This window comes from Podarcis muralis, chromosome 5, assembly GCF_964188315.1.
Source record: "Podarcis muralis chromosome 5, rPodMur119.hap1.1, whole genome shotgun sequence".
Lineage (NCBI taxonomy): Eukaryota > Metazoa > Chordata > Lepidosauria > Squamata > Lacertidae > Podarcis > Podarcis muralis.
In genome coordinates this window covers 94,866,453-94,892,750 of record NC_135659.1, presented here as the reverse complement: position 1 = coordinate 94,892,750, position 26,298 = coordinate 94,866,453, and the positions used below count along the sequence as shown (strand labels likewise).

The 26,298-nt window shown below is 45.4% G+C and overlaps 1 protein-coding gene across 2 annotated transcripts; it reads left to right on the top strand.

Moving 5' to 3' along the window:
- The first annotated feature begins 344 nt into the window (after nt 1-344).
- On the top strand, nt 345-26,298 carry LOC114599761 (uncharacterized). 2 transcript variants are annotated; one of them, XM_077929383.1, is made up of 8 exons: nt 345-718; nt 7,924-8,061; nt 9,336-9,524; nt 12,393-12,452; nt 14,725-15,063; nt 17,365-17,440; nt 18,951-19,037; nt 25,239-26,298. In XM_077929383.1, the coding sequence occupies exons 2-8, from the start codon at nt 7,935-7,937 to the stop codon at nt 25,687-25,689; spliced, it is 1,329 nt and encodes a 442-aa protein (XP_077785509.1). In that variant the 5' UTR covers nt 345-718; nt 7,924-7,934; the 3' UTR covers nt 25,690-26,298. The 2 variants fall into 2 exon arrangements, with proteins under 2 accessions (XP_077785509.1, XP_077785510.1); XM_077929384.1 differs by lacking the exon at nt 9,336-9,524.

The following is a 26,298-nucleotide window of genomic DNA, read 5'->3' as shown; positions in this document are numbered from 1 at the left end:
ACAACAGCCCGCCCACCCTTCCTTATTTTGTCATATTTCAGAAGGTTCCAAAAGAATATTTCGGGGCATCCCTTGACACAACTTTGCCATGGGGGCGCACCCCTCCCTCGCTGCCTCCCTCCATCTCGGGGAGCCGAGCGCCAGCGATGTGACTCACCCGCTCCCTCGGCAAACATGAATTAACCAGGAATGTTCGAGAATTATCCCTGAATAATGCATGAACCTGAATTAATCATGCATTTCCCCCCCACACCACACCCCAGCCATGAATTATTCATGAATAACTCATGGAAATGCAAGGTTTATTCATGCTTTGCGGAAAGGGGGGGAGGAGGAGGAGGAGGAGAAGCCCCTCTTCTCAGCCAAGATTTCATCCCCCCCCCCCAATCTCTCTTTTCTTTTTTGTCCTTAGCCCGGTTTTTCTGTTGTCCCTTCCCATAAGGGAAGTGTTTGGGGTTTGGGGGGGGCTGGTTTGTAATAAAGCAAAAGACCTATTTGTTTTGCAGCTGTGGGGGTGGAGGTCTGAGAAGGGCAGTGGGGCTATAACTATATCTCTGGGTGGTGGGGTGGGATTTTGCTTGGGGCGGGCAGGGGGTTGCTAACAAAAGGAAGCCCATCGAAGAACGGTGGTGATGAAAGGAGAAGGAGACCTGGAAGGCAATCTCCACTTCTACCCTCAGCAGACATTTTGAGAGAAGAAGACTCCGAAGGAAAGCAGGCAAGGACTTTGTGCTTCTTACTTTTTTGATGGCCGTGGGACTTCTCCTTTCAATTCCTTCTCATCCCCCACCCACCCCTTCTCTCTCTCTCTCTCTCTCCTTCTCTCTCTCTTTCTCTTGGGTGTTGGGTGCATGACTTGGTTGGCTCATTGCTATCCTGAAACTAAAAACTGAATGGGGAAAAACTCCTCAGAGGGACTAGCACTCAAAACCACCTGATACCATCAAGAGATGGTTTTGTGGGAGCTGCCTGCCTGCCTGCCTCCCCACCCTCACCCCAACCCCACCCAAAGAAACCTTCTGGAAACAGCTTCATTTCTGAAATTAGGGGCACCCAAGCTCAAACGACACTTATAGCCTGGGGGCAGGAAAAGCTGGTTATGGCTTCTCAAGGCTGTGCAGTGTCAACACACACACACACACACACACACACACACACACACGGCTGCCCTGCCATTCAATTCATAGACTTGTTCCTCCTCCCACCCAGCTCTTGTTTCTCATTTTGCCCAAAACAAAACCTGAAGCTTTCTACTTGGGCAGGTCATCTGCCACCAATATTCTTCTAAGGCAAAACTGAAAGGCAAGTTTGGATAACTCAAGAAAAGCAGTAGAGTGCAAAGGTCTGTCTGATCCAGTATTCTGTTCCCAGCAGTGGTCAGCCAGATGTCTCTAGGAAGCCCGCAGGCAGGGCATAAAGGCAGTAGCCCTCCTCTGGCATTTGCCCCCTTGCAGCTGGTATTTGGTGGTACCCTATCTCTGAACCTGGAAGTTCCATTTAGCCACCATGACTAATAGACCTATCCTGAGATTCATGCTCTGAGGACTTGAGAGGATCAGAGGCTCAATTTAGAAGTTTCCCCACATTTAACCAGGTGGCCCTCCTGAACATGGCACCCTCTAGATGTTCCTAGACTAGAAATCCTATCATTCTGACCTTGGCCATACTGCCTTGGTCTATTGAGCATTGTAGTCCAACAACATGTGGTAGGACCTCCAGATGTTCCTGGACTACAACTCCCATTATCCTTGACCATTTGGCTCAAGGGAGATGAAGTCCAGGAACATCTTGAAGGGAGCGGGGCTCCACCCATCCTGACCTTTGGACATCCAATGATGGTCTGAAGATAAAGTCTACAGGTGCCTGATAGTGTGGGAGTCACACTGGGGGCAGGACCACAGGACATCCCCCTTCCATCTCCCTCCCTGTTTTAGCCGTAAGTATGAAATGCAACTTATGAAGGAGGACAAGAACATTTCAATGAGAATCACAACGTTTCTCAAGGGGGTAGGATTCTGCACATCCTATTGTAAATATTTAGTGCGGCAGGATTCTTTCCCTCCAACTAATGCATGATGATCAAGATACTATTTGTATCGTAAAATGCATGCTGTGTCTGGCAGGAAGTAAAAATCTCTCCCAGACTTGTAAGGAAACGATGTCTCTGTTTATGGTAAATGTTGCGACCTTGGGAAATGACTATGCTCTTGGGAGCAAGAGACAGTTTGCAACCATCTGCTGAATGACCCCAACCAACTTTCTTAGGAAACACTTGCAAGCTCCAGTGCTGGCCTGGTGATATTTCTGCATCCTACAGAAAAGAACATGTGGGATGTGGCTGCCTAGCAACTGCCACTGTGGTGCTCTCCCTTCTCCTGGACCATTAATGAAGCATGGCTGCTGTCAGGAAGTAGCTGAGCACATCGGAAACATATGCTGTGGGCATCAGTTTACTTGTGGTTTTGATATGATCTGAGCTTGCTTTCTGATGGGCCCTGGTGAATCTAGGACCCGTTTCTGACCTTGAATTTGAGGGTTGGACTATTCCACAGAATCCAAATCCTGCCTGGTGGGATTCTGAAATCTGGGGCATTGGAGCTGAATCTGGCTACCTGGGTGTATTGTTTTCTCCCCTACCCACCCACTCCAGGGCCAGGTTTGACAGGTGGGCAAGGGCACTCATCTGCCAATCCGCTGATGTCACAATGAAGTGACAAGAAGGGCCAGAAGTTCAGAATTGAGCAGAAGCAACAAAGATGTCCCAACCAGTTTCTACACCCCATTTACCAAGCTTTTAAAGATGAGGTGTGGTGTGCTCGCTCACCAGACTCACTAATCCTGCAAGAATGTAGGGGGCTGCAAAAGTGTGGGCTGGGTGGATCTTCTCCCTTATGCAAAGGCAGTGTCTGGTTTTAGGTGGCAAGTCTGTACTCTTCTGTTGAGGTTCCTCTTCAGTCATTGCCACCTCTGGTTCTGGCTCACCCCCCTGGCTGCACAGAGCCCTCCTGAGTCCCCCACTGAGGTTGTCCACTTTGCAGAAAAGTAAGGGAGGGAGGCCAAGCATCCTTGATCCCTCACTGCAAGCAACTGAAGTCTGAGTAGAAAGAGGAGAGCTCCCTTCAGCAGCTCAGCTCCTCACCATCCACGCCTTCCCGCTGTTTTTCCCAGCTTCCCCTCCTCCTGCATCAGGGCTTGTCAACCCAAGCCTGACCCTAGTAGTACTGCAGAACTCGTGGCAAGAGTGCATTGCAGTAATGCATTCTTGAGGTTACTAATGCATGGACTATATTTATCCTGATCTAGATATGCAAATCGAATTGCCGATCGAAAGGTCGGTGGTTCAAATCCCCGCAGCGGGGTGCGCTCCCATTGTTCGGTCCCAGCACCTGCCAACCTAGCAGTTCGAAAGCACCCCCGGGTGCAAGTAGATAAATAGGGACCGCTTTCTAGCGGGAAGGTAAACAGCGTTTCCGTGTGCGGCTCTGGCTCGCCAGAGCAGCGATGTCATGCTGGCCACGTGACCCGGAAGTGTCTCCGGACAGCGCTGGCCCCCAGCCTCTAGAGTGAGATGGGCGCACAACCCTAGAGTCTGTCAAGACTGGCCCGTACGGGCAGGGTACCTTTAGATATGCAAAAGACACTCGTAGCCACTGAGGTCTTCTAATGGCAAGGATGTGCCTAGGAGCTACATACCTGCTCCTTTGAAGGGTGTGCAATCCCACTCAGAACAAGCAAATGGCCCATCTTCCAGATAAGGGAACTACCTACCCCCCAAAACCTCCATATAAAACAGTTTCCTGTGTTTCTAAGGCAGCATCCCAGAGAGGCAAGAGCAGCCAGTGCAAAAGGAAACTGGGTAAGAGAAATAAAATGCATAAAATCCTTTTAATTTGAATTCAGTCAGGATGGTGATGGGTCTGTCTCCGGAGGAGCAGGTGAAAGAGCTGGGTACGTTTAGCCTGGAGGAGAGAAGATTAAGTGGAGAACTGATAGCTGCCTTCAAATATCTGGAGAGCTGTCATGCAGAAGATGGAGTGGGCTTGATCTCTGTTGTTCCAGAAGGCAGGCTAGAAGAGATGCTTGAAATTTCAGGGAATCCGTTTTCAGCTGAGCATTTGGAGAAGATTCCTAGTGATAAGAGTTATTCTATAGGACACAGGTAGGGAGCCTCAGACCTAAAAACCAAATGTGGCCCTATTTTTCTATAGCCTTCAGAGCCTTTCCCAATCCACGCCCCTTTTGTCCCCCCCCACCCACCCACAGGTCTATGCCCCTCAGGGTCCCAGCTCTGCTCATAGCTGTCAACTTTTCCCTTTTCTTGCGAGGAATCCTATTCGGAATAAGGGAATTTCCCTTTAAAAAATGGAAACATTGACAGCTATGGCTCTGCTCCTTCCATGAATGCTTTTGCCTGGATGGAATATGTAGTAATGTTTCGTACCTGGATGGAGGCTGAAGTCTCTGGTGTCATGTTGGAGAACCCTACAATGATAATTCTGGATGACTTCAACATCCACACAGAGGCTGTCATTGGGCAGGCGTGAGACTTCATGGCCTCCATGACAACTTTTGGGCTGTCTCAAATGGTCATTGATCCAACACCAGACTACCCTTGATGTTGTCTTTACCCCAAATGATATGAAAGATGGAGTAGAGGTACATGTACTCCCTTGCCATGGTTGGACCATTATCTGTCAAAGTTTGGAGAGGTAGCAGCAATTCCCCCCTATAAGGGTGAGGGCCCATTTGGATGACCCACTCCCAGAGACTGGTGGAACCTGATGTATTCCTGCATGCTCTGGGGGATTTTGCAACAGAGAAAGCTGATGATCCCATCAAAGTCCTGTTCTTGCTATGAAATGGCAAGATGAAATGGGATGGTGACGTTCTCTCTCTTGAGCACCCTCTCTTGTGGAACACAAGTGGCTCCTTGGTATTTGGGGGAGCTTCGGGCTATGAAGCAAGCTGGACAAAGACCAGAGCATAAGTGGCATGAGTCTCGCACCAAAGCAGACTGAACATTGGTTAGCACACATAAGATTGTCCACCATGTGCAAGGATCATTTATCTCTCTTGTGTTCTGCTTTCAAACATTTGGGGGCCCTTAATTCACATGGAGAGTTCAGGGTCCTAGACCCTTGTAACCCACACTGAAGCACTAGGAGAAATACTGTTAAGTATATATAAAATGGAGAAACTGAAATCTCAGTTTGGTACACTATTTACCTTGGCAGCAGCATGGTCTTCCCTCACCATCTCTTTTCCTTGTTTCCTCAAAGCTACCCAAGAATTTTCTCTTCCTTTGGGGACCCACAGAGTTCTAGGATTCTTTCCAAGTGTCAATAAGCATTTTGATACAGGCAATCCAACAGACCATTGGTGGAGAACCTATGACTTTGCAGTTATTGCTGGACTGCATTTCCAATCAGTCCTCATCATTGACCATGTTGGCCGGGGCTGATGAAAGTTACAGTCCAACAACATCTGCAGGTTCACAAGTTGCCCATCCCTGTGGTAGATGTTATGTTTTTGGCCAAGTCCCTCACCAAAGGGAGTGAAATTAGCAGTCATGGAATAAGAGAACAGGAACTTTTATGAATTGGTGACTGGTTAAAAGCAGAAGGTTGGAATCAATAGGGAAATGGGGTGTTGAGTTTGAGGGGGAGCATGTTTTTCCACCCTTCTAAATTTCCGTGTAAAGCCAGAATTGGGGCCTTTGTGGATTGGATTGGTGACCATGCAGCTTGCAAATGCATTGCGTATGCACTGACACACAGCCTCCAGTTCCCAGAGCACACACAACCCACACAAATGAGGGCAGTGTGTAATTCAGGCAAGTAGTTTTAGAAGATTTAAATCAGTATTTTAAAAAGATTTGCCATCTCAGCTGGAGGGTTTGGTTTGGGGCTTTCCTTTTGCGATTTCTATGAAACGGTGGTTGCACTGGTGCATTGATCCAGAGAAGAAAAGCTATTTGTTTGCAGGGTATACTCCCAGTGGTTAATACTTCCTGTGGTTTGGGTCTAAAGATGCTTGAGCAAAAACAACTACTGCAAAATGTGTAAACAGGAGCTTCAGGGCCATCAGTTTGTGGCCGGGGGAGTGAGGGTATGAGCAGAATTTTAACATCTCCGTAAGGAACGTTTCCACATGAAAGGTAATTAAAAGATTTTGTTGGAGCAGGACTGAGCAATGTTTAAATTAGATTGAGGCTTTTAATCAAGACGGCTAATTTGAACAACATCAGAGACTAGAGAGTGGGAAAAGGAATGATCAGTTTCTGTCCTGCAACTCTTAGACCTGATGCCTGCAACTGTCTTCTCCCTGATAACCCATCATGGCTGCCGGAAAATGGGGAACAGGTAGACCGAGCCAGTGGAAGGGCAATGATCTGGGAGACTTGGGGGAGGAAAACAAAATAACTGGGTGGAAGGAAACAGCAGGGGAGAGAAAGTGGGGTGGCACAGAAGTTAGGAAGGAGGGAGGGATGTTCATGCACACACATTGGATCCAGTAAAATTGATTTTTCATGGGGGTTTTTTACCAGATGTCCATTCCCCAAATCTCCATCAGATCACAGATCACATTTGTCTCTTTTGATTGAGCTGTAAAAATAGTGGCCCTTCTGCCTTCCAGCACTGTCATTGCTCAAAAATATTCTTATGCATCCTTGTAACCATATCAAAACATAGTTCATTCCTATGAGAGCCAGTGTGGTGTAGTGGTTAAGAGCGGTAGACTTATAATCTGGGGAACCGGGTTTGCGTCTCCGCTCCTCCACATGCAGCTGCTGGGTGACCTTGGGCCAGTCACACTTTTTTGAAGTCTCTCAGCCCCACTCACCTCACAGAGTGTTTGTTGTGGGGGAGGAAGGGAAAGGAGAATGTTAGCCACTTTGAGACTCCTGAAGGGGAGTGAAAGGCGGGATATCAAATCCAAACTCTTCTTCTTCTTCTTCTTCTTCTTCTTCTTCTTCTTCTTCTTCTTCTTCTTCTTCTTCTTCTTCCTGCCTTCACACATGTGTCCTATGATTTGTTGATGGTTTTATTGTCCTGCGTAAAAAAACCCATGAAGATCCATGAGATCTATGCCCTAGATCAACATTTCTGTGGCTTTAAGCTCCATCAAAATTAAGCAAAATAGAATTAAGCAGCCTCCATTAAGCCTGGTCCTTTCTTTAGGCAGAGTGAGGCAGCCTCCTCAGGCAGCTGATTTTGAGTGTCGCGAGAGGGCAGCAAAAAGTTGTTTTTTATTGTAGATTTGTCTCCCAGGGAAAGGCATTTGTGAGCTTTTTCTGCCGCAGATACCAACATAACTTGGCCAGCTTATAGCACTCGACACTGATTGCATGGTGAGAATCATTTAGATTTTCACATCTGATATCTATCATTGTTTAGGCCAGCCTTGAGAACAATAGAACATAGTACAGAAAATAGCAGCACTGAAATAGCAGCTTTAATGCAACCCCTACAACCAGCAGGTTGTTAATAATGAAAAAAGCTTACCAAATTGGTGGACTACGCCAAAATGGCAAACCTGACTGGAAAGCTCAGGAACTAAGAGGACAAAAACTTTAAAAAAGAATTGGAAAAAAATATCATTTACTTAGGGGACCACTGTAAGCAGATGAAAACATTAGCAGGATTTTAATTTCACTTGTAATGTAGCAAATACTATGGATAATATGGATGGATACAAAATATAGATTGTGAAATAATATGTAGCTGAAAATGTTGACAATAGGAGGGGATGGGGGAAGATAGAGATTCAGAGAAATCTCTTTATACGGATAGCTATTTGGTATTGATATAAACTTATATTTGTAAAATCCAATAAAAATGATTTCAAAATAAATGAACAAACAACCATGCAGATAGTTTTTTTTTTAAAAATGAAAAAAGCTTGATTTCTTTTTCTGCAAAGATCTTCAGTAGATGCCTAGAGACAAAAAGAGGGGAAGCCTGGTGATTCTCCATCAGGAGACATTCCACGGTGCCACCACTGAAAAGGCCCAGCGTCTTGCAGCTGTCCATGACATCGCACATAGCAATGGGACAGAAGGTAAGGCTATTGATTTCAATGTTCATGCCAACCATATAATATCAGATGTGTCAGCAAATATTTTAAAAATGGTGTCTAGTGTTCTTTATTCAAGGATGTGGAACCTCAGGCCTGGTGGCCAAATGTGGCCCTCTAGCCCTTTCTACCTGGTCCTCAGGATTCACTTCAGGTCACTCCCACTCCTCAGACACACCCCTTATCCCCAGGGCCACACCCCTCATTGGTGGTGCTTCCCACCCTCAGCTGTTTTTGACTGGCTGGAATGTGCCCTTGAACTCTTTTTTAAAAAAAAAATATTAAATTTTATTAGATGTTACAATATATATATATATATATATATATATATATATATATATATATAGGAACAATACATAACCATACATAAAAACATTTAGCTACACAATTTTCCAGAATGCAGACTAGAAAAGAAGAAAGATGAAAAATAGAAGAGACAAAAGAAAGAAAGAAGAAGAATGAAGAGAAAAAATACTTTTCATAATCAATAATTCCAAATTCATGCTTCAAACATTACAATATATAAATCCTAGTTAAAATATTATAAAAGACTTTCACCGCATTCGCCACACGTCTCTTGGTTATCTAATTCACCTTTACATCTGTTCTTCAGTCACTTCCTTTCCTTAAGTTCTTTCATAGTCCATCTAATATTTGTATTCTCTGTACTCTTCACAAGGTTAGTCTAAGCACAACCAAACTTTCGTGTTTGATCCCTGTTTGTGTAAATATTCATTTAAGCATTCCCATTGTTTCTGTACCATAGTTTTAGATTTATGCCTTATTATATCCGTCAATTTTGGTAACTCCAGATATGCCCTTGAACTCTGATGATGATCACAGCTAATTTATTAATTGCCTTCTAAACTGCCATCAGAAGGCGATTCACACAGAGGATCTTCAGAAGTGGTTAAAAATTCAAAACACAACATATACATTTAAAAACTGACAAAAACTGCTGGGAGGAGTGTAGAGAGAAGAAATGTCAAGGTGCGTCTGCAACAGCACAATCAGATGTCTTCATCTGCCCCGGCTGCAACAAAACATGTCTCTACAGCCACAGCAGGCGCTGTAACTCTCCATTGGTTCGATTTCAAACTCTGTAGGCATGTGCCAATGGGTAAAGTTTTTGCTAGCCATTTACAGAAAGCTTAGAGTACCAACTCATAATGTATTAACAGGTGGTTTTCTTCCTTACAAGAAAGAGACATGTGAATTGTTCCCTCAGATCTTCCCTGCCTCTTCTTTCTTTTCTTAAGTGACCCAGCTACCAATGGCTGCCAAGCTTTATGTTCTCATCAGCTGGCCGGACGGAAGCCGTGTTATCAACATTGAAAACATCAAGGAACCACGGAAACCTTTCCACCTCTATGAGGCTGGGGAGCAAGTTCTGGCCCGATGCCCAGGCTTCAGTGGTCTGTACTGGGGAATTGTGGAAGGAATAAGCGGTAAGCAGAACTCACTATATAGCTACTGTCAGAGAACTGCCGTCAGTGACGGAGGGAGAGAGCAAGCTCCAGAGGGATCCCAGAGAGCGTCTCGGGATTGGGAGAGGCAGCCCATCTTCTGGGGAAGGGAATCAGCGTAGCTCCAGTGGAGAAGGGGGGCAGATGGGGGAATCAGCGAGGCCGTCACATGACTCCTTGCCGGGGACCAGCGGGGAGAGGAAGGGTCCTCCGCTGCCTACGCCCTCCTTGCGCAGAAGGCTTCCGCGCAGGGAGAGTAGGAGGGGACTGGGCGTCAAAGAGCTTCTTTGCTGGAAGAAGTTTAAGAAACGCCCACTGACGGATTCTGCCAGCGATTGAGACAGCCACGGGTGAGTGGCTGTCCGGACAGGAAAGGTTCACTCAGGCAACCCAGCCAGGTGTTGGCACAGGCTTACGCACAAGCAACCCCTAGAACCATTACAGCTACATTTTTGTAAAAACAAACAAAGAAACACACTTCCATTAACGGGTGGGTTTTATGGAGTTACTGCCTTGAAAATGAGTTCTATTTGCTCTCCAAGATCTCAGAAGTTCCTCCGTTGATCTGCTCAAAGAGGAAAGAACCCCAAAACTTTGAAACTCTTTTTCCAGGTCTTATCAACTTTGAACAGCCCAGGACTCTCAACAGGCCATCCTGTGCCCATAAGGGATCAAAGGATGGCATCCACTATGGATGCAGGATACGTTAGGTTTTAGCAATTTGCAGCATGTGAACCACAGCACAGCTATTTTTCAAAATCTGCACTTATCCAAGCACTGCAATGCTGTTCTCCAGCACAAATAAAGGTAAAGGGACCCCTGACCATTAGGTCCAGTCGTGACCGACTCTGGGGTTACAGTGCTCATCTCGCTTTACTGGCCGGCATACAGCTTCCGGGTCATGTGGCCAGCATGACTAAGCTGCTTCTGGCGAACCAGAACAGCGCACGGAAACGCCATTTACCTTCCCGCCAGAGCGGTACCTATTTATCTACTTGCACTTTGACGTGCTTTCGAACTGCTAGGTTGGCAGGAGCAGGGACCAAGCAACGGGGGCTCACCCCGTCGCGGGGATTCGAACTGCCGACCTTCTGATCGGCAAGTCCTAGGCTCTATGATTTAACCCACACAAATAGGGAACAAAAAATGTGCACATTAAGTGAGAGTGTACAGAACTGCATGGCAGTGTGCTTGGAGTGTTGGGCTCGGACCTGGGAGACTAGAGTTCGAATCCCCACTCAGCCATGAAGCTCACTGGGTGACTTTGGGCCAGTCCCTGCCTCTCAGCCTAACCTGCTTCATGCCTTGAGCCATCTCGAGTTTCTTGGAGGAAAGGCGGGATGTAAATGTAGTAAATAAATAACAATGATACATGTGTTAATATAAATAGCATACAAAATATATTATATCAGGGGGGAAATGCTTGCAAAAGTAGATATATTAGGGAATATGAGGACAAAAATGCTGATTTTGTAATATTACGAGCATGTACAAACGTGGTGAACTGAGCTTAAGTCTGGAAAAAATGGAAAGGTATCCATCTAAGAGATTTGTGAATCCCTTACATCCACAACACAGCTTGACTAACAACCAGCATTCACTGCCGGTCCAGAAAAGTGTGGCTCCGTCTCTCCACAATTAATCAAATGTTTTTTGCTTCCCTCAAAATCTGAGTAGAAATTTCCTAATTTATCCTTGAAGATAACTAGTGTCACGGATCAATTTAAAATGGTGGTCCTGTACAAATGTACTTGGGAATAAGTCCTGTTGGACCTGGTAGGACTTGTTGTTGTTGTTCAGTCGTGTCCGACTCTTTGTGACCCTATGGACCAGAGCACGCCAGGCACTCCTGTCCTCCACTGCCTCCCACAGTTTGGTCAAACTCATGCTGGTAGCTTCGAGAACACTGTCCAACCATCTCGTCCTCTGTCGTCCCCTTCTCCTTGTGCCCTCCATCTTTCCCAACATCAGGGTCTTTTCCAGGGAGTCTTCTCTTCTCATGAGGTGGCCAAAGTATTGGAGCCTCAGCTTCAGGATCTGTCCTTCCAGTAAGCACTCAGGGCTGATTTCCTTCAGAATGGAGAGGTTTGATCTTCTTGCAGTCCATGGGACTCTCAAGAGTCTCCTCCAGCACCATAATTCAAAAGCACCAATTCTTCAGCGATCAGCCTTCTTTATGTTCCAGCTCTCACTTCCATACATCACTACTGGGAAAAGCATAGCTTTAACCTGCTGGGCCTTACTTCCAAGTAAATATCCATTAAAGCTGAGCTGCAGAAGACCAACCATGAACCAGATCAGGAGGTCCTTAGTTCAAATCTTGCCATTGCTATGAGCTCATTGGATGGGCCTTTGGAAAACTTCTGTCTCTTGACTGCAGTCTGCTCATCTGCAAAATGGGCAGAATTCATGGCTGTTTTGAGGAATGCTGAAACAATGAATTGATCCAGTGAAATCACTGTGCATATGGAACTTCCCTTCCTTATCATTCTCCCTGTGACCTCAATCAACCAGAAATCTGCACCAATGAAGTAAGAAAACCCTCAAAACAGATTTGGGGGTGGGGTGGGCTTGCAGAGGTGCACTGAGGGCAGGGGGTGGCGGTGCAGAGAAAAAGGGGAAGTTTTGTTGGGCAAGCCAGAATTAGGCTCATGCAACGACTTGGAATCAATACACTGTATATGAATTGCCTTGAGTATTCCAAAGCATTAAGTCAATGGCATGTATTATTGTTGTCAAAATTTTGTATTGGGCAAAAGTTGATGACAGTTCCACAGCACAGTGGGATGGATTTGCCTGCAAACCTCGTGGAGGTGAAAAATGAACATTAAAAGGCTTTTCTTCCAACAGAGCATAAATATATCCTGGAGAAAAAGCTACAAGAGGATAAAGAACTGCTGGAGATGTTGGGTAAGCAGAGTCCCTAATTGTGCTTTGTAAGTCCAGCAGGGGCTCAGGGCAGTCCAGTATTAAATTTTCAAAACATAATTCAAAAAGGATCTAAATTAGTATGGTTCCAAAACTTCCTTCTGCATTTTCCCTACCACTCTACACCACTAAATGAGAACAGATATTGCACTTGAAAATTGTATCAAAGGGGAGAGATACTTATCGTGAAATGCTCGTAGATGGGGCATCCCTACCTTACTTCCGAGGTGGCCAAAAGACTTTTGTGGCTGTCCTTTATTTCATTACACAAATCATCTTGGCAGTGATCTTCATTCTGCAGCCTCCCTGGGTGCCTGCACTTCCTCAAAATCCCATGCTATTTTTGGTTGAGTTTCCCTATAAGCATGGGGAAATGGGGAGGCTGCCTACCATGTTCCTGACAGTATGAAGGGGAAGGGGAATAGATATTTCCCGCCCATCTGGTTGGATTTCCTCAGCCACTCATGGCGGCTCCCAACAGAATGAAACTTCAAGCATTAAAAAATTCCCTAAACAGGGACTTAAATGTGGACTTACTGAATTTGCTCTTTTCAAAATGAATATGTGAACCGAAACACAGCCTTCAAAATTCAGTGCAATTCTCTGGCCAAGAAATGTCTACAAGCATGCAGATACTTGGCTAATTTTTGCATATAAATGCATATAGTAGTGAAAATAATATACAAAAATGCATTTAATTGGAGAAAATGGCTTTGCAGAACTGTGTATATTAAGAGAAGCACACACTAAAAGGCTGATGAATTTTCATGAGGACTTTTCTAATCACAAACTGAAGTGGAATATGGAGAAGTGAATTTAAGACTGGAAAAATGAGAAACTGGGAGAAACTAAAACTGGCATCTCTACCTGACAGCTGTGAATTGTTGTTTTTAAAAGAGGAAGTCAGTTTCCTTAGAAGAAAAATCAGCAAGCACACAAATGTCAGACACTTGTTACCCAGCCTTCCCACTTTCCTATAACTGAGATAAACTGGGGAAGATAACTCTTCCTTTGGCTTCTTTTTCATATCAGGAAGTGTGGGCAGCTAGGGAGGCTGCAGAGCTCTAGAGAAATGTCTAATGGATAGGGGAAAACACACACACACACACACACACACACACACACGTAGTGTGATGGTCAGAGTGTTGGACCAGGACCTAGGAGACCGGGGTTCTGGTCTCCACTCAGCCATGAAGCTCACTGGGTGACCTTGGGCCAGGCACTGTCTCTCAGCTTAACCAACCTCACAGGTTTGTTGCACCTTGGAGGAAAGGTAGAGTGCACATGTAATAATCAATAAATGTTCTTCCTGGCCCCTCTCACACATGCTGCTCTGTACTTGTGTGATGCTTGCTGGGCAGCTGGACCTGCTGCTGTCAGTCTGCACTGACAATATTTAGCTAGATCAACCAATGCTCTGACTAGGTGTAAGATACCATCCTACATTCCTAAAAAGTTTAGGTAGCAGATGCTGTAAAAGTTCCCTGCTCATGTTCCTGGAAGGCCACAACCCATCACAGTAGATGACAATGTGGGACTAGACAGACTAGTCTTTATAAGGCAATTCTCAATATGGAATACTCTAATCATGCTAAAGGGACCCCTGACCATTAGGTCCAGTCATGACCGACTCTGGGGTTGTGGCACTCATCTCGTTTTATTGGCCGAGGGAGCCAGCGTACAGCTTCCGGGTCATGTGGCCAGCATGACTAAGCCGCTTCTGGCGAACCAGAACAGCGCACAGAAACTTCGTTTACCTTCCAGCCGGAGCGGTACCTATTTATCTACTTGCACTTTGACGTGCTTTTGAACTGCTAGGTTGGCAGGAGCAGGGACCAAGCAATGGGAGCTCACCCCGTCATGGGGATTTGAACTGCTGACCTTCTGATCGGCAAGTCCTATTCTCTGTGGTTTAACCCACAGCGCCACCCCCTACAGTGCAATTCTTTGGCCAACAAATCTGTACAGTGGTACCTCTGGTTACATCCGCTTCATGTTACGTTCTTTCAGGTTACGTCCCGTGGCGACCCGGAAGTACCAGAAAGGGTTACTTCCGGGTTTTGCCACTCGCGCATGTGCAGACGTGCAAAATGACATCATGCGCATGCGCAGAAGTGGCGAATCATGACCACTGCGGGTTGCGCTCTTTTCATATTGTGAACGGGCCTCCGGAATGGATCCCATTCGCAACCAGAGGTACCACTGTATAAGCAAGAATAACACACACAGTTTGATGCGCTTTTCCTGATTTCAGATGATCAGTCAGCAGTGCAGAATCTGGGGCCACCACAACCAAAGAGGTCCAGAAAGTCCTTTCCCAAGTGGAACCCAGGGAACGGTTTGAAGAAATGCCCCCGTGATAAAGATGCCGAGACCACTGTGGAAGATGAAGAGGCTGATCTCCAGCAAGATCCTGCAACCTCTTCTGGCCTTAGAGAGGTGCGCACCCTTGGTGTCATGATGAAGTCCCATTCCTCTGAGCCAACCGCTCCTCACTCTTCTACTCCCTTTCATGTATCGCCTCCTTTCCTAACAATATCTTCTGCTGGGGCATTCCCAAGAGGGGCAACGAGGCCAAGCCCAACAACCAGAGGTAAAACATCTGTTATGATCAAAGAATGGAATGAGGGTGCAACAGGTGTACAGCAAATGTGAGATGATTACATTCATTTGTATTTCCAGCATATGAGCATGCTAATTCATATGCCATGTGTTGTTCTGAGTTGTGGGAAATTGCAGTCAAACAGAACTATGTGCTAGTTAGTGCATGAAGGAGTTGCAGGGGTCAGCAAACTTTTTCAGCAGGGGGTCGGTCCACTGTCCCTCAGATCTGGGGGGGCGGACTATATTTTGGAGAAATAGAAAAGTAAGAATTCTTATGCCCCACAAATAACCTAGAGATGCATCTTAAATAAAAGGGCACATTTTACTCATGTAAAAACATGCTGATTCCCGGACCATCTGCGGGCTGGACTGAGAAGGCGATTGGGCTGGATCCGGCCCCTGGGCCTTAGTTTGCCTACCCATGAGCTAAGGCAATAGAGTTGAAGTCCTAGGCTCAGATAGGTCACTCCCCCTTTTCTCCAATAAGGGAGGAATGTAACTGATCAAGGAAGACGTGCTCCAAGCTTAGAGCATGTGTTTGAAGCTACACCAGTTGCCAAAATTGTGGAGACCTTTTGAGGAAAGTGTATGTCTGAGGTTTGATGGCTCATAACAGCTGATTGGCTCTCTAAACACTCCTGCTCATTGGCTACATTCAAATGAAATCAGTCACCCTAAGCAAGTTGTTCTTCCTTTTTCTGGTTATTTGGCTATAACTTTTGATAGAATACAGATAATTGAACAAACTTTCAGTTACAGATAGGTAGCCGTGTTGGTCTGCCATAGTCAAAACAAAAAAAATCCTTCCAGTAGCACCTTAAAGACTTAGTTGGTCTTTAAGGTGCTACTGGAAGGATTTTTTTTTTGTTTTGAACAAACTTTGTTGCATTACATTCTTCAATAAATTATCTTTCCATTGATTTACAATTTTATGGTATTACTCAAAATGAAGTGGTGTTATGAGCCATCAAACCTCAGAAATACACTTTTCCCAAAAGGTTTCCATAAGAGTGTACTGCCTGTGTTTTCCTTGCTGCTGCTTGGATAAATTCATGAATCTGACCTTTGGCATGCTTTGTACGCGAAGCTTCGTACTTACTTTTAAACTTACTTCGCAGCATGGTCTATTCATTTTAAGCGGGTTAGAAGAAGAGGAGCGCTCTTTGCAAGTGGACTGATTGGGATAAAAAGATTTAACAGCCTACATTCCTAATGCTTCACAGTGCTGCTTAACTTTTAAGTGTTTAAACTCTGCTACTGGAGGCTCTCTTCTGCTGGAGAGTGAGTTTAACCCCATGTTTTGAATCCAGGCACCCAGCTGATTCTTTTGTGATTCACCCCACACACATGGGTCACAAGGATCATATATTTTCCTCCCACATGAGTTGCATACAGAATTTCCTCCCATGCAAGGGCTTCCTTCCCCACTGTGGAGGAAACCCAATGCATACAAAGGAATGACCTTGGGGCTCTTCTCCCTCCATTGAAATGACTGGTAAATTGTGGATTTGAGGGGCTTCCTGTGAGCATAGAAGCATATATGAGGTTCCTGAGCATGAAGATGCGTTTATCATTATTGAAAGATCTACATTAGCTCCCAGTACGTTTCTGAGCACAATTCAAAGTGTTGGTACTGACCTTTAAAGCCCTAAACGGCCTCAGTCCAGTATACCTGAAGGAGCATCTCCACCCCCATCATTCTGCCTGGGCACTGAGGTCCAGCGCCGAGGGCCTTCTGGAGGTTCCCTCACTGCTAGAAGCCCAGTTACAGGGAACCAGGCAGAGGGCCTTCTAGGCAGTGGCACCTGCCCTGTGGAAGGCCCTCCCACCAGATGTCAAAGAGAAGAACAACTACCAGACTTTTAGAAGACATCTGAAGGCAGCCTGTTTAGGGAAGCTTTCAATGTTTAACAGACCACTGTATTTTAATACTTTGTTGGAAGCTGCCCAGAGTGGCTGGGGAAACCCAGCCAGATGGGCAGGGTATAAATAAATTATTATTATTATTATTATTATTATTATTATTATTATTATTATTATTATTATTTTGAATTACATTTGGAGCCGACTCTACAGTAACATTAGACTGGATCTTCTCCTCAGTATCTCTGCCAAAGAAATCAGAAAATCACACATCAAAATGGATACCTAAATGCTGTTGACTCCTTAGAAGACCATCACTTTAATGTGGTGGTCATAAATGTATTGGTTGCACTTAGAACAACAAAGGGGTTTTCATCTGCCGTGTTTAATTTTACATAATCTTTCCTTATCCTATCTTCTTTTTTAGATTACACTAACATAGCAACTAGGAGGAGGTCTGATGATTCTCTGGCCCAATGTCAGAAACATATCTTCATAAACAGGTAATGTATCCCTCCCCCCCAAAAAACCCCCAAATTGTACAAATGTGTCATGGTATACGGATCAAGCATTTTCATTTTCATTAGGAGTAGGGGTTGAGGAGAAGTTCAATTTGGTTCACGTTTAAAGGCCAACCTATGTAATCCACACTTTCTGAAACTATACGTAAACCGCTACACAGCCCTCATTTGAAATTTGCACTTCTCTAAATTTTGCAATGCCGTTCTCTGTCCAAGTACAAAAATGCATATACTAGGGTAAAGTGTACCTAGAAATGCATATATTAATGAAAGAACACAAAAATGCATTGTATAAGGGAAAACTGCTTTGAAGGAATGTATCTCTTAGGCAAATTTTGCAAAGATATGTGGAAACATTAACAGAGGAGAAATGGGAATCCAAAACTGACAGATTCACCCATCCCTAATTAGGAGTGCAATTCAGTTCCTGGCAAAATTTGTTAAGAGGATTTTAAGTTGAGCGGTGAATGTGCATAATCACCAGCCATTGTGCACATTCACCAGCCCTCGTGGAGAATGTGCACATAATCCTTCCACAGGCCTTGGAGGATGTGCATATGGTGAATGGATTTTGTTTACACTTGGGAGAAGAAGATGGTTAAAGAATATTTTGCCCAGCTAGAGATGAAAGCAGGTGAGCTGCATAATGTGCAGGAGGGTTGTGCTAAGACACAGGTGGGGAACCTCAGACCCAGAAGCTGAATGTGGTCCTGGCAGCCACTCTGTTTGGCCCTTGAGAGTTTCCCTAGGCCCCACACCCTTCCCAGGCCACATACCCTTCGCGCTCTGTTATGCAGCCTCCTTGGGTGTTTTTGACTGCTTGTAATGCATTAATAGAAGGGACGCGGGTGGCGCTGTGGGTAAAAGCCTCAGCGCCTAGGACTTGCCGATTGAAAGGTCGGCGGTTCGAATCCCCGCGGTGGGGTGCGCTCCCATCGCTCGGTCCCAGCGCCTGCCAACCTAGCAGTTCAAAAGCACCCCCGGGTGCAAGTAGATAAATAGGGACCGCTTACTAGCGGGAAGGTAAACGGCGTTCCGTGTGCTGCACTGGCTCACCAGATGCAGCGATGTCACGCTGGCCACGTGACCCGGAAGTGTCTGCGGACAGCGCTGGCTCCTGGCCTCTAGAGTGAGATGAGCGCACAGCCCTAGAGTCTGGCAAGACTGGCCCGTACGGGCAGGGGTACCTTTACCTTTTTAATGCATTAATAGAATCTGATATAATGTCTCATGCATGGAAAGATAAGTGTGTGTGTGTGTGTGTGTGTGTGTGTGTGTGTGTGTGTGTGTAGACACTAACCAAAAAGGGGGGAAAATACATTTGCTTTTCTGCCCAAGTTTGCCTCCAGTTGCACCCATCACTGTCAGCACTTCACACACACAAAATGAAACAAAACCGTATAATCTTCTCTTGGCCTAAAGATAGTGGGTTGTTGCTGTTTTTTAATGAACTCTGGAGTCACTTGTTTCAGCTATCTGTTTGTTCTTCTAGCTGTGACAAGTCAAAGGACACCAATTCTCTGGAAATGGATGGCTTTGAGGTGGCTCACAAAGTCTTCAGTGCTTGTGAAATGGAAAGGTAATCTGGCAGAGAAGACACCCATCTGCCCCTAATTGCATTTCTAGCATCTTGCGGGAATATAATGGGATATAGATTAGACATGCCTGGAAACCTAATAGCAATTTTCAGGTCCACAAACTCACCTGGCTTTTCCATTGGATGGATTCTAGCTGGAGTGTCCAGCATTGCTCGTGGTGGCAGAGAAGTGAAATATTTCAGAATCACATACCAGCCACTTACCAGGCGGGTTCCTAACCCAAACGCTATTATTTCCCTTCTGGCAAGAACTACGTAGGGCAGTTCCAGCAGTGGACTGTGACACCCCTATGTTTAATTCTTCATAACACTTAGGCCAGAGTTGAGTAACCCTTTTCAGTCTCAGGGTCAAATCCTCAGCAATTTCTCATAACATTCAGAACTGCTGGGCTGAAGTACAAGCTGAAAAAGTCAATCAATAATTAAAAGGTCTGATATAAAAATGTCAGCAGCTGAAATTTTCCTCATAACTGTATTTCCAGATTAGAACAGGCTTGCCCAGTTTAATTTGTCCCAGTCACACAGCTGTAAAGGCGCAATGCGCCATTTGCTTTCTTCCTATCCCTGTACTTCTTGCTGCAAGCTGCTTGAGAGCCAGTGTGGTGTAGTGGTTAAGAGCGGAAGTCTCGTAATCTGGGGAACCGGGTTCGCGTCTCCGCTCCTCCACATGCAGCTGTTAGGATATTTCCGTTCCACCTTAAAAGGGAGCAGGCTTTGTGAGTCTGCGTATTTCCTGTTCACAGGATGTTTAGGTTTTCTGTTGCTTTCGTTTCTCTCTCTCGCTGCCTGAAACACTGAAGCAGGCAGTCATGTTTTTCTCTGTTCTGACTAACGCAGAATAGACTTATGAAAAATGCTCTCCTGCGTGCATCTTTCGCTGTGCATTATCTGCTGATAAGAGCGTGCATCAGCCCTGGAATGTGGCAAGCTATTTCTGGAGCTCGTGTCGCTAATTGCTGATACTGCGTGTCTACGGGAGATCGATGGACGTCCAGAGGCAACGTGGAGTCATGATGGACTTTGTCTCCCTGGCAGTATCCCAACAGCAGCTGCTGGGTGACCTTGGGCCGGTCACACTTCTTTGAAGTCTCTCAGCCCCACTCACCTCACAGAGTGTTTGTTGTGGGGGAGGAAGGGAAAGGAGAATGTTAGCTGCTTTGAGACTCCTTAAAGGGAGTGAAAAGGCGGGATATCAAATCCAAACTCTTCTTCTTCTTCTTCTTCTCCTGTTAGAAGAGAGCAAATCTCTTCAGCAAGGAAAATACAGGAAATGCCTCGTGTTCCTTCCTTCTGGTTGCTTAGTAGCAGCGAGTGTGAATAAGTATCGTTCAAAACAGCAGCACCTTCTTAACTGCCTAATAAGCCAGAGAAGGTTGCCACCTCATTTTGTTTCCTAACTTTCTTTATATTTCATAATTTACTTATTTATTTCATTAAATTTATACATCGCTTGATTATAAAGAAACCTCAAAGAGGTTTACAAAAAGATAAAACATGAAAATCAATTAAAAAAATCACAAACATACTTTAAAAGAGATGCACATTAAAATACCGAAACAGAATAAAATTATCTCAACTTTCTAAGCATCTGGGTAGGCTTGTCTAAACAGGAATGTTTTTAACAGGCACTGAAAAGAGTACAAGTTACAGGTAGGTAACCGTATTGGTCTGCCTGTAGTCAAAACAAAATAAAAAAAATTCCTTCCAGTAGCACCTTAGAGACCAACTAAGTTTGTTATTGGTATGAGCTTTCGTGTTCATGTATCTGAAGAAGTGTGCATGCACACAAAAGTTCATACCAATAACAAACTTGTTGTTGTTTAGTGGTTTAGTCGTGTTTGGCTCTTCGTGACCCCCTGGACCAGAGCACGCCAGGCACTCCTGTCCTCCACTGCCTCCCGCAGTTTGGTCAAACTCATGCTGGTAGCTTTGAGAACACTGTCCAACCATCTCGTCCTCTGTCGTCCCCTTCTCCTTGTGCCCTCCATCTTTCCCAACATCAGGGTCTTTTCCAGGGAGTCTTCTCTTCTCATGAGGTGGCCAAAGTATTGGAGCCTCAGCATCAGGATCTGTCCTTCCAGTGAGCACTCAGGGCTGATTTCCTTCAGAATGGAGAGGTTTGATCTTCTTGCAGTCCATGGGACTCTCAAGAGTCTCCTCCAGCACCATAATTCGAAAGCATCAATTTTTTGGCAATTTAGTTGGTCTCTAAGGTGCTACTGGAAGGAATTTTTTTTTATTTTGAAAAGAGTACAGTGAAGGTGAATGCTTGATCTCAATAGGCAGGGAGTTTCGACGTGCAGGTGCTAACACATTAAATGACTGAGTTTTTATACATGAGGAAAGGGTATTATGTAGCATGTGTAATGGTGTCAATTCCGTTTATCAAAGTGGTCGAGTGGGCGCATGTGGGGTAAGGCGATATATAATTGACTTCCCCCATTTTGTTAATGAAAGCTAAGGCTCTAGACCTCCGGCTGGAGGTAGCAGGGGGGAGGGAATGAATGTGAAGATGAACTAGAAAAAGTTCAAAGTTCTACCCCAACATGAACTTCCTTCACCTTTAGTTCACCTGGCAATTATGGGGACTACTTCCAGAAGTAGCTCTGAGGTTTTTGCATTACATTCAACTGAACTAGTTAATTTCAGACATCTAGAGGGCACACGGTTCAGTAAAGCTGACTTAGATGGCTTGACAAAAAGAGAAAGAGAGAGAGAGAGAGAGATGTTTTTGGACAATGGATTTGTCCATAGCTATTAGTGATGACAGCTGAATGGAAGCTCCATTAGAAGCAGAATGTCACACTGTGTACCAGGTGCTGAGAACTGGAGACAAAGAATAAGAAAAGGCTGTCATGTTCATTCTCTGTCTGTGAGTGCCCCAGACATCTGATGTTCTAAATTGATGCTCTAAAGGGAGTGCTAGACTGGAAGGCCTTTATCTGATTAATCAAGTTAGTTCTTAAGTGCTAAAAAGAGTTTGTTGCTATTGCTGCTATTGTTGTTGTTGTTTAGTCGTTTAGTCGTGTCTGGCTCTTTGTGACCCCATGGACCAGAGCACGCCAGGCATTCCTGTCTTCCACTGCCTCACGCAGTTTGGTCAATCTCATGCTGGTAGCTTCAAGAACACTGTCCAACCATCTCATCCTCTGTTGTCCCCTTCTCCTTGTGCCCTCAATCTTTCCCAACATCAGGGTCTTTTCCAAGGAGTCTTCTCTTCTCATGAGGTGGCCAAAGTCTTGGAGCCTCAGCTTCAGGATCTGTCCTTCCAGTGAGCACTCAGGGCTGATTTCCTTCAGAATGGATAGGTTTGATCTTCTTGCAGTCCATGGGACTCTCAAGAGTCTCCTCCAGCACCATAATTCAAAAGCATCCATTCTTCGGTGATCAGCCTTCTTTATGGTCCAGCTCTCACTTCCGTACATCACTTCTCAGAAAACCATAGTTTTAACTATACGGACCTTTGTTGGCAAGGTGATGTCTCTGCTTTTTAAGATGCTGTCTAGGTTTGTCAATGCTTTCCTCCCAAGAAGTAGGCGTCTTTTAATTTTGTGGCTGCTGTCACCATCTGCAGTGATCATGAAGCCCAAGAAAGTAAAATCTCTCACTGCCTCCATTTCTTCCCCTTCTATTTGCCAGGAGGTGATGGGACCAGTGGCCATGATCTTCATTTTTTTGATGTTGAGCTTCAGAACATATTTTGCGCTCTCCTCTTTCACCCTCATTAAAAGGTTCTTTAATTGCTCCTCACTTTCTGCCATCAAGGTTGTATCATCTGCATATCTGAGGTTGTTGATATTTCTTCCAGCAATCTTAATTCCGGCTTGGGATTCATCCAGCCCAGCCTTTCGCATGATGAATTCTGCATATAAGTTAAATAAGCAAGGAGACAATATACAGCCTTGCCGTACTCCTTTCCCAATTTTGAACCAATCAGTTGTTCCATATCCAGTTCTAACTGTAGCTTCTTGTCCCACATAGAGATTTCTCAGGAGACAGATGAGGTGATCAGGCACTCCCATTTTTTTAAGAACTTGCCATAGTTTGCTGTGGTCGACACAGTCAAAGGCTTTTGCATAGTCAATGAAGCAGAAGTAGATGTCTTTCTGGAACTCTCTAGCTTTTTCGATAATCCAGTGCATGTTTGCAATTTGGTCTCTGGTTCCTCTGCCCCTTCGAAATCCAGCTTGCACTTCTGGGAGTTCTCAGTCCACATACTGATTAAGCCTTGTAGAATTTTAAGCATAACCTTGCTAGCGTGTGAAATGAGTGCAATTGTGGGGTAGTTGGAGCAGCATTCTTTGGCACTGCCCTTCTTTGGGATTGGGATTGCTGCTATTATTCTGATTTATTACCCACCCATCACCCCAAGGTCACAGGTGGGACACAACCAATTTAAACACAACATTAAAAACAGATTGCAATCACCAGAATAGGGTGGGTGGTGGGAATATACATCTCAAGTGTCAAAGGCCAGGGTAAAGATGTGTGTCTTCAGCACATGATGAAATCTATATAGTGAAGGTGTCGTGCACCTTCTTCTCCATGGAGAAGGAGTTCCACAACTTAAAGGCTGCCGCAGAATATGCCCTCTCTTGGGCCACCACCACCCCCAAGATTGTGACGGTCATGGAACAACCAAGAGGCCCCTTCTGCTGATCTCAACACCTGAGAGGGTCTGTAGAAAAGAAGGCAGTCTTTCATACATTTAGGTCCTACATCGTTTAGGGTTTTGAAGACTAATGCGAACACCTTGGACAAGAAAAGAATATGGAGGACTGAAGGCAGCAGATGAGAGCCCCTTGAGTTGCTCCTGGAAATGAACTGGCAAGGTTCATTTCACCAAGGTTGCTACACAGGTGCTGAGATACTGAGTGCATGGAAGAGTAGCTCTGGACATCCTAATGCACCAACCAGCAGTCCAATTTACACAATTCAATGGCTAAACTTTTTGTAAAGCCATGGGAGGGGGAAGCAGCACTGAGACTGCAGAGGATCCCCCTGAAGCTGCTGCTTGCTTTGGATAGGAAGCTTCACTCCTGGTGCAAATAGCACATGCAGAGGTGATAGCAAGCAAAGGCTACCCTACATTAGATTACTGTCATCACAAGTCCATTTCTGACCCAAGAACATGCAAAGAAAAATGCTAGATTAGACCAAAGGTCCATCTAGTCCAGTATCGTGCTTCCCATAGTGGAGAACCAGCTGGGAAGCACAGAAGCAGGAGATGACGGCAACAGCTCTCTCTCAGTGTTGTTCCCCGGGGTCATATATTCAAAAGCAGGCTGTCTCTGACCGGGGAGGAAGACAGATAGTGAACAAGTGGCCACAGTGTCCTTCTGGACTGGGTGGGTGCATTCTGAAACATTTCATTGATGCAATAAAAGTGCATGTATGGTGGATTTCTACTGGACAATCCACATATCATTCTGCTTTATCAGCTGTTCTGTAGGTGGTCTGTAAGTGTTCTATAGGGACACAGGTGGCGCTGTGGTCTAAACCACAGAGCCTAGGGCTTGCTGATCAGAAGGTTGGCAGTTCGAATCCCTGTGACAAGGTGAGCTCCTATTGTTCGGTCCCTGCTCCTGCCAACCTAGCAGTTCGAAAGCACATGAAGGTAAATGGCATTTCTGTGTGCTGCTCTGGTTCACCAGAAGCACCTTAGCCATGCTGGCCACATGACCCGGAAGCTGTCTGCGGACAAACGCCTGCTCCCTCGGCCAGTAAAGCGAGATGAGCGCCGCAACCCCAGAGTCGTCCGTGACTGGACTTAACGGTCGTGGTCCCTTTACCGTTACCTTTAGGTGATATATAAGCGCAATTAACAAATAAGTGAATGCTTTACACATTACTGCTGTCTATAATACAACAAAAGTGGGTGGGTGGGGGGGAAACACCCCTGGAACATTTGAATGATTAAAAAGCAACAGGATTTCAGCAGGAAGCTATGGGACAACTGGAAACAAGGCAGTATGTCTACCTGGAAGTTTTGCGGGTGCAAATCATATTGAAAGCGAGATTGTGTATAACTGTCCCAATACCATATTGAGCACAGATTATCATGAATGCACAATGAACAGGATGTCTGGGCGGGGGGCAATGATAGCCTCATCACCCATGAATTTGTCTACCCTCCCATCCCCCCCCCCCTTTTAAGCCATCTGTGTTGTTGCTTGACTCTAGGGAAGAAAAGATCGAGCAACTTGAACAAATGGTCCTCAGCCTCCAGAGAGAAGTCCTTTCCTTGAAGCGGAAAGTGCAGTACCTGGAAGCCTCCTCCTTTAAGGAGCAAGAGCCCGCACGCCATCCCTGCGAGGCGTCCGAACTCTTCAATGGGTACACCAGGGGGCAACTCAAAGAGGCCATCCGGTTTGACCAGAAGATAAGCACCGCTTGCAAAACACTCCTCTACAAGCTCTTCAGTTCTGACTATATACAGAGCCATTCCATCACAGGGAGGCGGGGGAACACCTTCCGGGAGGCTAAGCCCATGATGGACGAGAGGTGCATCAAAATCATCAGGGTTTTGCTGAAGCAGAAGTTTGGGGACCATCTGAGTGACACGGTGATCACGGAGAAGATCCAGAATGTGCAGAAAGCTCTGAGGCAGAAATTCAAGACGGAATGTCTCTGAGATGCAACATCCCGTCTGTAGATGAGATGGGGGTTCCCTGCTACGTTATCATCAGCGTTGATCGGGGCCTTGGAGATGAAAGACGCCTACTGTTGACACCCCAGATCTTTGCTGTCTGATCTTGAAAGCCTTTCTGAAGCTGAAGCTGCTGTCATACTGTCGTTGGGAATACGGATCTATTGCTTACCCTACGCAGAAGTGGAGCTAAGAGCTGTGAAGCAGGCAAGTTTGCCATATGCACCAGCTCATAAACTGATTTCCATATGCTAGGAGACAGATGAGATGTTAGGAAGCAGGACACCACGTGAAGCTCAGCTGGTCATAAAGTGATATCCACATGCTGGGAGCCAGATGAGACTGGAACCTCTTATAGAACAGCAATACAGTCCCAAACAATCTTTTCTAGGAATAGGGTCCATTGAACTCAGTAGGTCTTCTGAGTGGATAGGCATAGGGATTATGCTTTCATTGATTTTGGATTGTATTCATTGTTTGTGTTTGCACCACCAAATTAGCATTCTGCCCTTCTCACTTTGTATGTCTTTTGCTCTCTCTCTCTCTCACTCTCTCTCTCGCCTTCTCCATATTAAATGGCTCATAAATTTTCTA

What these genes read in the sequence shown, in the direction of transcription:
- LOC114599761 (XM_077929383.1), top strand. Translation starts at nt 7,935, where the DNA reads ATGCCTAGAGACAAAAAGAGGGGAAGCCTGGTGATTCTCCATCAGGAG. An exon ending in ACATAGCAATGGGACAGAAG is followed by an intron (nt 8,062 to 9,335) that starts GTAAGGCTATTG and finishes TCTTTTCTTAAG; the next exon opens with TGACCCAGCTACCAATGGCT. An exon ending in AGTGCTTGTGAAATGGAAAG is followed by an intron (nt 19,038 to 25,238) that starts GTAATCTGGCAG and finishes GCTTGACTCTAG; the next exon opens with GGAAGAAAAGATCGAGCAAC.